At 57.9% G+C, this 11,218-nt stretch overlaps 2 protein-coding genes across 2 annotated transcripts; one reads left to right on the forward strand and one right to left on the reverse strand.

The window, feature by feature from the left end:
• The first annotated feature begins 151 nt into the window (after positions 1 to 151).
• On the forward strand, positions 152 to 6,381 carry IL27 (interleukin 27). The gene is made up of 5 exons (XM_067706236.1): positions 152 to 1,504; positions 3,544 to 3,716; positions 3,801 to 3,899; positions 4,782 to 4,940; positions 5,840 to 6,381. The coding sequence occupies exons 1-5, from the start codon at positions 1,474 to 1,476 to the stop codon at positions 6,089 to 6,091; spliced, it is 714 nt and encodes a 237-aa protein (XP_067562337.1). The 5' UTR covers positions 152 to 1,473; the 3' UTR covers positions 6,092 to 6,381.
• A 113-nt stretch (positions 6,382 to 6,494) lies between these two features.
• APOBR (apolipoprotein B receptor) lies at positions 6,495 to 10,663 on the reverse strand. The gene is made up of 4 exons (XM_067706233.1): positions 10,566 to 10,663; positions 7,583 to 10,225; positions 7,229 to 7,491; positions 6,495 to 7,138 (listed from the first exon to the last, which is right to left on the reverse strand). The coding sequence occupies exons 1-4, from the start codon at positions 10,620 to 10,622 to the stop codon at positions 7,069 to 7,071; spliced, it is 3,033 nt and encodes a 1,010-aa protein (XP_067562334.1). The 5' UTR covers positions 10,623 to 10,663; the 3' UTR covers positions 6,495 to 7,068.
• Between the last annotated feature and the right edge of the window lie 555 nt (positions 10,664 to 11,218).

Below are 11,218 nucleotides of genomic sequence, written 5' to 3' on the forward strand. Positions count from 1 at the left end.
GAGGATGGATGGGACCCCCCCATTGAGGAGCACCAGCTGCATGGCATGTGGGGGAATGGGATGCCACCACTGGGGGGCACTGTAACGGAAACTGGTCTGGGCTAGGCAGGTGCCAGCCGCTCTTCCTTTTCCCTCTCCTCCTGCAGCCCTCTGGGATTGCTCCGCCGCTGGTGCTGGTACTTCCCTGGCAGTTGGTCCCAGGCGGCCCTGCCCAGGCACGGCTGAGGAGGTAGGGTATAGGAAGGGGAAGCCCCCTTGGTTTCTGTCTCACGGCAGGGACCCAGCAGGGAAACCCCATGGGTCCTAAAAGGAAAGTGGCAGCAGTGGGCTTGGGGGAAGACCAAGAAACCCCCATCTTCTCCCTGAAGATGGGAAATCTAGGGTGGGGCTGAGGGCGGGGCTGTGCTGGAAGGAAGATCTGTAACCGGCCCTGACGGCCCCTGACAGCCGTCTACAGAGCAGAAACACCAGAACTATTCTGGGACCTGGCTGAGCCCTGATCCTGACCTCACAGAGCCCCAACCTGGCCACAGACTGAGCCCTGACCCTGGTCATCAACTGAGCTCTCATCGCAGCCCAAGCCTGAGTCCTGACCTGAGTCACAGGCTCAGTCAGAACCTTGGCCGCAGACTGAGGTCTGGGCCCCATTTGGCTTGAGCTCTAAGCCCAATCCTAACTGGCCCCTTGTAGAGCCCCCAGGTCATTGATAGCTCTGACCCCAAACACAGGCAGAGGCAGGATGTTGGTCCCAGACAAAGCTCTGAGTCCAGCCCTAGACCAAGTCCTGACCATAGTTATAGACTGAACGCTAATCCTAGATCTGCCTCTGGCTGAAGTCTGAGCTTGGCCCTGAATGAACGTGTTCTCATCCAGCCCTGACCCTGACTATAGACTGAACTCTGACTCTGCCGAGACTGAGACCCCACGGCCTCACACAAAACCCCATCCCAGCTACCCACTGAGCCCTGACTTCCCTGGCACTCCCTCCCTCAGCCATCTGGTAAACCAGAAGAGAGTAAGGATGACTCAAAACCCCAAGTCCCCTCTAATGGGCAATCCCCTTACCTGGCCATCCGTCTTTTGAAGGACAGTGAGCTGGTGATGGCACTAGGATGATGATGACAAAGAAGAGAAACAGGAGGGGGTTAGAGTCTCTGGGATCTAGCAGCAAGCAGAGCAGGGTGGCTCACCCAAGAGTGGGGAAGTGAGGGCAGGGCTGGACCTGGTAGAGCAGCAGGGAGTCAGGAGCTGCGATTGACCGAAACCCCAGCTTCCCACCACCCTCACTGCACCTCCCACCCCCTCTGGGAAGGGAAATTACATTTCCCCATTTTAGCAAGGGGTGGTGAGAGGGAAGACTGAGTGAACACAAAGCCGAAAGTACAAGCAGGACGGAAAGTGAAACCGGGCGCAGCCCCCAGTATAAGACTCCCCCTGCCCGGGAGATGGCTGTCCAAAGAGGCTGGCCCCACCATGGGCCAGACGGCAGGCGACATTGGCTGGCGTGAGTTTGAGGCCAGGGCTGGGGCAGAGGGGTGGGGGGCCTGGCTGAGACTGGGCAGAGGATGGGTGAACTTGCCTGCTGTGGATGGGCGCCAAGGGCTGAGGTGCTACTATGTGGGCAAGACTAAGGATACAGGATACAGCTGACTGGAGGATGGGAGTGAGACAGGCATAAACTGGGGAGAGGGGATGGGGCAGAGGGGTAGTGATCAAGCCAGGGCTGGGCAGAGGATGGGGCAGGGCAGGTTGGCTGGCATGAACGGGGGGACAGCGTTCTGCAGAAGGGTGGAAGTTTGGTGAGGGCTGGGCTGAGGATGGGAAGAGTTGACTGGCATGAATGGGGAGAGTCGGGCAGGTGCTCTGACCAGGACCAGGAGCATAGATGAAGCGTTTATTTGGGGTGGATGAGCAGGGGCCAATCAGCTTGGCTGAGAACTGGGTCTGGCTAGAGGAAAAACAGTCGGAGCAGGGGGCTGGGGCCGAGGAGTCGGCAGCCTAACTGGGTCAAGGGTCTGCAGTTTGAAGCTTGGGAGGAGGTCCAAGCTACAGATGGTGGCTGAAGAGCTCAGAGGCTGGAAAGAGAGCTCTAGACAGAGGAGCCGATGGTAGGGTCGGGGTAGGGACCAAGGGCTGAAAGACGGGGACAGAACCTTCAAAGGCCGGGCGAAAGCCCCAGGATTGGCTGCAGAGGGGAAGGAGAAACCAAGGGAAGGGTCTGGGGGCTCCAGAGCTCAGGCAGAAAGCAGGGGGTCAGTAAGAGACGGCACAGCTCAGTTCTGGGTGGGCAATATCCACCAGGGCCTCGGGGTGCCCACCCATAGAGCTAGGAAGAACCCCAGTCTGCCTTAAGTCTCCAGGGTGCCAGAGCGGACCCCAAGCCAGGGAGCCTGAATGCTAGATTGCAGGCATGACCCACCACCTGTGTTAAGTCCATGGGCGTAGTGGAAGCGCCCAGAATCTCCCCTTAGTCTTTACTGAGAGTACATTTCGAGGAGCAGAGCCCAGGGCTTAGAGATCAAGGATGGATAGGAAAGAGGCATGGAGAGAAGGGGGGGCAGGAACAGACTTCAACTTAGTGACCAGTTTTGGTTTGGGTTTCGAGAAGAATTGTGTAACTCCCTAGTGATTGCTAGATTTCCTCTCCCTGAAGAAGACACGGCCCTCTTCCCAGAGCTCCAGCCCCACTGCCCCTCTTCCTTCTTTCCAGGAAATGCAGGGCAGGAAGCACTTTCAGAAATCAGCCAGTCTGACTCCCCCATTTTACAGATGGGAGCCTGAGGCACAGAGATAAGACGTGACTTGTTCAAGGGAAGAACCCAAATGAGAAACAGGTTCAGCCTCCCATTCCAGACCCTCCTCCCTCTCCTGGCACCCCGTGTTCCTCCCAGCCTGCAGAGTGATCTACCTGCCTTGGGGGAGGCTGGACCAATCTGTCCTTCTGACTCCCCGGGATAGAGCCTCAGCATCATCAGCCCACCCCTGGGGCCCTGGTTCAGGTCATCAGAGCCGCCTGGCTGAGCCCGGGGAATCCTTGGCAGAACAGACCGTGCCCACGCCAGGGGAGGTGGCGGTCTCCTCTGAGTTCCCTGGGGGAAGCATGCAGGCTCTGCATTTGGGCAGATCTGGAATCCAGTCCTGGTCCCCTCACCCTCTGGCTATGTACCCTTGGGCAAGTCAACCTTACTGAGCCTCACTTTCCCCATCTGCAAAATAGGGAGAATAATAGCACCCAGGCTGCCACATACCCTCGTGCAGTTTGTTCACTGAGAAAGACACTTGGCCGAGGGAGATAGTGGGGTTCAAGATGCAGCACGAGATCCGCTTGCAAAGGCGGGCACTCTGTGCAAGACTGTGTCTGCCTGGGGGAAGGGGCACTTTCCTTTCACTGTACAGAGATGCCATATGGTGTCTCAACAGCTTGTTAGTGGTTTTGAGGGGTCAGTGAGATGACACACAGAGCGTGCCTGTAGTCCCTTCCCTTTCCTGAGTTCTTTTCCAGCTCTTCCCCTCATCTTGCCCGCCCCCTCCTCATTGCTCCAGGGGTCAGCCTTTTGCTACTCTCCTTGCTCCTGGCTCGAGCTGGTGTCTGGGGATTCCCGAGGCCCCCAGGGAGGCCCCTCCGGAGCCTGCAGGAGTTGCAGAGGGAGTTCAAGGTCAGCCTGCATCTCTCCAGGAAGCTGCTCTCCGAGGTTCGGGTCCAGGCCCGTGACTTTGTGAGTCTCCCTAATGCAGCTGGCTCTGGGGATGGGAAGATCCCCAATCCCCTCGGGCCCCCACTAAAAGACCTTGCCCCATAGGCTGAATCTCACCTGCCAGGAGTGAACCTGGACCTTCTGCCCCTGGGAGAGCAGCTCCCCAACGTTTCCCTGACCTTCCAGGCCTGGCGTGGCCTCTCTGTGAGTGGCGGACTGGCGGGGTGGGACAGGCAAACTGGCAATAAGGCTGGGCTGGGGGGATGGAGATAAAGTTGGGGATTGAATTGAAGATGGATTTTGGGGATAAATTGAGGGAGAGAATCTGGATGAGGCTGGGTAGGTCACTGAATATAAAGATGAGGCTGGAATAAAGAAATGGCGTTAGGAAGAAGGTAAGAATGAAGCTGAGCAAGGAAAGATGTGGGGATGGGAACAGAATGGGGTTGGGGTTAGAGGTTAGTATGGAGGAGGCGTGGAGCTGGTGTTACGAGTGAGAATGGTAAGAGGTTAGGGATGGGAAGAAGGTTGGGGATGAGAGTGAAAATGAAGTGGGGGATAGAGAAAGAATGGGGATCGCTGGTGAGGATGGGAATGGAATGGGGTTGGGTAGAGTTGGAGATGGGATGGAGAGATGGTGACATTGAGGCTGGACACAAGAAAGAGGGATGGAATTGGGATAAGCATGGGAACAAGGATGGGAAAGAAGTTGAAGACAGAATGAAAACAAGTGAGGAGATGGAGATGGGGCGGGGCGGTAGAGAAGGGAATGGAATGGGGTTGTGGGTAGAGAGTGACAGAAGGATGGAGATGGGGTTGGGGGTTGGAGATGAGCTCGGGTGTGACTGAAAATGAGGTTGGAAAAGGAGATAGGATAGAGATCAGACACAGTGGAGATGGGAATGGTGATGAACATAGGAAGGGAGTAGAGATGGAGATGTGGTTAAGGATGAGAATAGATATGGGGACGGAATGGGGATTGGAGTTCATGCTGGGAATGGGACCCAAATACAGATGAGGTTGGGTTTGAAGTGGGTCATCCTTGGCCTGCAGGCCTTTCCTGATGCCTTCCCTCCCCTTCCACAGGCCCCAGAAAGACTCCGCTTCCTCTCCATGACACTTCACCCCTTCCATACCCTGTTGGGAGGGCTGGGGAGCCAGGGGTTCTGGACCAGTTCAGAGAGGTTGCAGCTGTGGGCCATGAGGCTGGATCTCCGAGATCTGCAGCAGCATCTCCGCTTCCAGGTAGAGTGCCCACCCACCCTCCTCGACCCCCAGAGATGAACACTCAAAATTGAGGCTCATTGGTTCCCTTTGAAAACACCCCCTGCCCAGAGGTAGGATAAGTCTGGAAGGAGATGCTCCAGGTCCTCTGAGTGTGTGTGTGTGTGTGTGTGTGTGTGTGTGTGTGTGTGTGTGTGTGTGTGTGTAGGTGTACCAGGTCCTACCTCTGCCCCCTGAACCTCTGCCTTCTCTTGGGGTCTTGGTCTTAAATGAGAGAAGCCAGGACAGCATCTGGCATCAGCAGGCCCTACAGCAAACAAAGCACGTTCCCTTCTCCCTCATCCTCTGACATCACCAGATTCTCCTGAACATTTCAAAGGGAAACAGGAATTTTACCCTTAATAAAAGAATCGAAAATGAAAACAGCATAAAAACTAACCATATCACCTTTCTGCCCATTTCTGATCTTAAGACGACGCTTAAGAGAGGAACTTCCAGTTCCCTGGTGGCCTAGTGGTTAGGACTCCAGGCTTTCATTGCCAGGGACCAGGTTCTATCCCTGGTAGGGGAACATCCCGAAAGCCCCATGGCACAGCAAAAAAAAAAAAAAAAAAAAAAAAAGAGAGAGAGAAAGAGAGGACCTTCCAGAGTCCCCAGCCCCCCAGGCAATCCTGGATGAGTGAGAGCCAGCTCCATGGCACCATCTTGTTCTGTGACTTCCATTTATTTGAACCAAAAACAAAATCAGGCAGTTCACATGAAACGATGACATAATGGAGGATGCGAAGTAGGGGTTGTCCAGGGAAACCATGCCCTTGTGGTCTCTGATGTCATTCTGCACCACTGAGCACATAAAGGAACAAGGATTCATTCAGGGTCTCAGGCGGGCCATTCTCTGACCCATGGGTCTCTCCCCACAGGTGCTGGCTGCAGGATTCAACCTCCCTGAGGAGGAGGAGAATGAGGAGGGGGAGGGGCTGCTCCCAGGGGCTCTGGGCGGCCCCTTGCAGATGTCAGCCCAGGTGTCCTGGCCCCGGCTCCTCTACACCTACCAGTCGCTACACTCCTTGGAAATTGTCTTGTCTCGGGCGGTGAGGGACCTGCTGCTGCTCTCCCAGGCCGGGAACCCAGCCCAGGCCTTGGAGTTCCCCACACCCAGCTCCCAGCCCTGATGGAGGGTGACTTCTTAGCCCCTTCCCTCCACCCATCAGGACTTGAGGACTGGAGTCTGGGCCGGCAGACAGGCTCCGGCTCATCTGCCTTAGACAAGGCACGACTCCACTGTTCTCCTGCCCCAGACCCTATCCAATAACTTAAGGCCCCTCCAGTCCTTGCCAGATATTTATTTCTTAGATATTTATTTATTGTTTAGAAAAATGGTTTATTTATTGTTTCGGGGACCTGCTAGTCATCCTCAGACTAGGCTGCCACGCTGGGTGCCTAATAAAGCACTCTCACCCTCTCTCTGCCTCGGCTTCTTTTCAGAGAAGGGGTCCCGACACGCAAAGGGGCCCTGGAACAGAGTCTGAGGCTTCTGTTTACCCTGGACTCCTCTCTGATCTTACATTTTTGGGGTTCCTGGCCCACCTTCCCCCACTCTGGCTTGTTCAGCTGGTGGCTGCCGTAGTAACCAGCAGAGTTCTGAGACCGAGCTCCCACTTTGGAAGCTCAAGGCAGCTGGTCTGCTTCTCTTTGGTTGCAAATAGAGCACCACCGGCCCTCCTGACCTCTTCCTCCAGGCCGGCTTCAACCTCAGAGGTTTGCATTAGTCCTACACAGCTCTCCAGGGCCTGATGGGGGGTTGAGAACCCGGGGGGGGGGGGTCAAGGAGTGGGCGCAGTAGAGGGGGAAGGCTGTGGGGAGAACTGTCTCTGTCCTCGCTCAGTCCTCCAAGCAGCTGAGACAGGTTGGGGAGGTAGGCAAGGCAGGCCATCAGAGAGAGATGACCCCAGCGGGGCAGTGGTCCACCAGCCACATTGGACAGTCAGACTCCTTAAGTTCATGGTTCTCGCAGACATCTGGCTCTGTCTGCTCCGTGAATGACACACCAAGAAACTAAGGCCCAGAGGGTGGAAAGGATGCGTCCAAAGCGGCAGAGGGAGTCAGGCTGAGCAGGGTTCAACCCAGCCTTCTGAGCCTCACGTCCCAGTCACTGGGGCTTTGGCTGGCCCAGCCTGGCTCGCAGCTCCTGCATCATGCCAGGGTGTGCCAGGCCAAACCTGCAGACGGAAGACAGGCCGTGGGAGCTGGTGTCCAGATGCCGTCAGCCTCCTCCCCATCCCAGGCCGGTCACCTCCCCCTGGGCTTACCTCTGTCCCAGGGGCCTTCTGGCTGGCAATGGAGTCCCTTCAGGGCTGGAGGAGCTTGGCTCCGGGGCGTGCTCTGGCTCGAGAAGTCTCTGTTCGGGGGCTACCAGCTCTTCCTCCGGTGGGGGGCTGGGAGGCTCCTGCGCTTGCTCAGGGGCGGGGTTCCGTCGGAAAGAGGGCCGGGAGCGGCGCTGTGAGGAGCTGCGGGAGAGGAGGGCTCGGCTCCTCGGGACAGAGACGTCCAGGCGAGCCCCGGGGAGCAGGGCCTACGGGGAAGAGGGCACGGGGTACCACGGGGCCGGCTTCAGCTTCGAGATTCTGCTCTGTCCAGCCCAGGACCCTACCTGGAGCCCTCACCTCACTCCAGCTGCTGTGAGCCTCTCCGCATGGTCCAGGCTTAGCCTCTGCAGGGTCCTGGTTGGTTGACGGGTCCTCTTGGCCCTGGATGCCCTCCAGGCCTTCTGGGTCAATCTCCTCAGCCTCTGCCTTTTGGTCTCCAGTCACCTCGATATCCTCCACCGCAAGGGGCCTTTGTGCCTCTCCCTCGGGGTGCGTGTCCCCGTGCTGCCCCTCACCGCTTTGCCCCTGCTCTGTCCCTTGCCATCCTCCAGCCTCTTCTTCCCACAGTGTGTGCCCTCCTGGGAGGCCCTCTACCCTCACCACCTGGGAGCCCGAGGTAACGCCATCCATCCCCCAGCTTCCTTCTGCTACTGCGGATTCCTCCACCTCAGCCTGCTGTCCCCCGGGCTCACCCTCCCGAGGGGCCTCAGAAGCCTCTGCTTGGCCACCTCTGCCAGGCGCCTCCTCCTCTGCTGAGCCCTCCAGGCCAAACTCCTGCCCACCTGTTTTCTCCCCCTCTGCAGCCACTACCAGGTCCTCACCTCCGCCGGCTTCCTTTCTCCCTTCTGAATCCCAGTCTCTCCCGAATGCTTCCTCAGCCTCTCTGCCGGGCCTGTCCCCAGTCCCAGGAGCCCTTCCATCCAGAGCTGCCTTATCCTCCACCGTCTCGGTAGCCAAAGAATTTGTCTCCAGTTCGTTGCTGTCCTGGAGACTCAGAGCCTCCGCCTCCAGCCTCCAGCCTCTCCTGGATGTTCTGTCTGCCCCCCAGGGCACGGTGGCCTCCACCTCCTCCTCCTTGGTCTCTGTGGCGTCTGACTCTCCCAATGACTGGACGGTCCCTGCTTCTGCTCCCTGCCTTCCACCCAGCTCCTGGTTCTCTGCTCCAGGGGTCTCCCCCTCCTCTGCTCCACGCCAGGCTTCCTTTGCTTTCATCCATTCCCCACCTGCCTCTGGGACCTCTGGTCGTGCAGACTCTCGGCCTCCTTCAGCCTCCGCCACTGGTGCCTGGCCTCCTGTAGCCTCCTCCTTCCCCTCTTCAGCATCTGCTTTTTCCTCCTGGGTGTTCCCTCTCTCCACATCCCTTCTTCTGTCTTCCCAGGCTTCCGCCACAGAGCTGTTAGGTTCTACATACCCCACGTTCCTGGGATATTCCTCCAGGCTCCTCTCTGTCTCCTCCCTGCTCAGGGCTGGAATGCTGCAGAGCTCTTCCTTACATGCCTGCCCTTCCTCAAGTTGCTCTATGGGGGTCTGGGGGCCTCCCACCAGCTCAGGTTCTTGGCCTTCAGTGACCCTGTGCTCAAGGCCACCCCACCCCACCTCCAGTGCTTCTCCCCTGGCCTGAGCCTCTTCCTCACCCCTCTCCCTGCTGAACTCCTTCTTGGGCCTGGCCTCTGGCATTGCCTCCAAGTCAGCATCACCTTCAGCCTCATTTGCTGCTTTGTCCTGGAGCAGCTCAGCCTCTGCAGCCCAGCAACTCCTCTGCTGTTGCTCGGCCTCCTCTGCCTGCATCACCTCCTTGAGACTGGTTTGAGCAGCCCTGATCTCTGAGTCTTGCCTCTCCACAGCCTCTCCCTCAGCCTGATCTGCCTGGCCCTCAAAGCCCTCCCCTCCCTCCGCCTCTGACTCCTGACCTTCCTCAGCTTCCCTCCCTGCTGCCTGGTCCTCGGCCGCTTCTTCCACTCTCTCGGTTCCCAGGGCCTGGGTCTGTTTGGGGAAGAGGCTCACTTCAACCTCTCTATTCTCATCTACCTCCTCCTCCTCCTGGCCTCCCTTGGAGGTCTCCTCTAGGGCCCAGACTCTCCCAGTACCCTCTGGGATCCTTTCTCCTGGGACTGCCCCATGTTCAGTCTCCCCAACCCCTGGGAGGTCAGCCTGCTCCCAGCCTGAGGTTTCCCTGTCCTCAGATTCTGCCCCTGGCTCCTGTGTCCCCTGTGCCCTTGTGCTTCGGCCACTCCTTACCACTACCACCTCTTCTTCCCTCCCAGCCCCTTTGGCCCCAGGCCCCTGGATCTCCTCTGCAGCTGTCTCATCAACCCCCTGCTCTGATTCCTTTCTGTCCTCTGCTACCTTTTGCCCATCAACACTCGCCGTCCGCTCAAGCTCCTTGTGCCAGGTCCCCTCTGACTCCGCCCCTCCAGCCACCCCTGGCTCTGTTGCCCTGACCTCTTCCTCCTCCTCCTCCCGTTCCCAGGTTCTCAGTGTCTCCTCTCTCTTCACTTCCTGCTCATCGGGCTGCTGACTCTCCTGGGCTTGGCTACTCCTCTCTCGACCAGCCTCAGACCCTGCCTCAGATTTCCTTCTGGGCTCCAGGGGGATACTTGAATGCTGGCATCTCGTGGCCGTGGCTGCCTCCCAGGCCCCAGTGTCCTGCCTATCTGCTTGAGACCCATGGGAGCTGCCTTGTCTGCCACCCCAGGTCTGTTCTGTAGCTGAGCTTTCCTCCTGGCACCTTCCAGCCTCTCCAGGCCCTCTCAGCCCTCCATCCCCCTTGCTTTGGCTGCCTCCAAGGCCCTCCACGGCCTCCTGGGCTTCCTCCTCTACCTTCCCCCCGAGGCTTCTTGCAGCCACCTCCCCCAGTTCCTCAGCTGCACACGCCTCCCTCCTCTCTGCACTGGGGACATCATCTCCCATAAGGTAGGAGACAAAGGTGCTGAAAGACTCCTAGAAGAAAAGAGGGATAGGGACAAAGGTATTAAGAGGAAGCCCAGACCTCTCCCTCGGGGCCCTGGGCCAGAGGGACTCGGGAGAAGGAAGAGGGGTTCTAGGATCTAGGAGGAGGAGGGGGACAGAATCTGCAGAAGGAGCAGGAAACGGCCTAGATTAGAGGTGTGTGGATGTGTTTGTGGAGATGAGGGGATTGAAATCCAGAGAAGATCGGGCTAGCAGGCTGCCTGATTGTGGGGAAGGAATCTTGAGTCTGAGGAGAAGCTCAAAGGGAGAAGGGAAGGTGAGGCCCCAGGGAGCAGGGTGAAAATCTCTGGCCTCTCTTTGCCCCTCTCACCAGTGCCCCCCTCAAGGCCTGATGCAGCCCAGGGAGATGTAGCCGGAGGAAATCCATCCTGTCTGTCTCTGTCTGTGTGTCCAGAAAGCTGACAATGATTGTCCCCACCCACCAAGCCAGTCTTCCCCAGGACCCAAGACACTTCCTCTTCCCCTGTCTCTCCCTGACGCATCCCCACCCTGAGCCCTGCCCACCTTCTGCAATGCCCACAGCTGCTTCCAGCCCAGGCTGGGAAGTGGGTGTATATCACACAGGGGACTCAGGTGGTGTACATTCGGAGCTAAAGGGCAAGGGAGGAGGACCGAAAGGAAAGAGCGGGAGCAGGAGACCTCAGAATTGGGGAGGGGGGAGGGGCATGTGGCAACTGCAGCTCAAGTGACTCAGGTCTTGTATTTACACCTCAGCCGTTTCCGTCTCCCCCCAAAGCCACAGCCTCTCTGTGAGAGGAAGCTGGGGTTTGTGGTTCCTGTTTTGCCTGGGGACAAGGAGTAGGAATGAGGAGGGGGCTGGTAAGAGCTCTGGCTTCTCATTTCAGGGTCATTAATGCTTCCCCAAGAGGAAGAAGGGGCTGGATTGGTGGCTCCAATGCCCATTCCCTCACCTGTAGTCATTCTTGCGAAACGAAACTTGGCTAAACTTTGTACTGTGGTTAT

Source organism: Pseudorca crassidens, chromosome 15, assembly GCF_039906515.1.
Source record: "Pseudorca crassidens isolate mPseCra1 chromosome 15, mPseCra1.hap1, whole genome shotgun sequence".
NCBI classification, from domain to species: Eukaryota; Metazoa; Chordata; class Mammalia; order Artiodactyla; family Delphinidae; genus Pseudorca; species Pseudorca crassidens.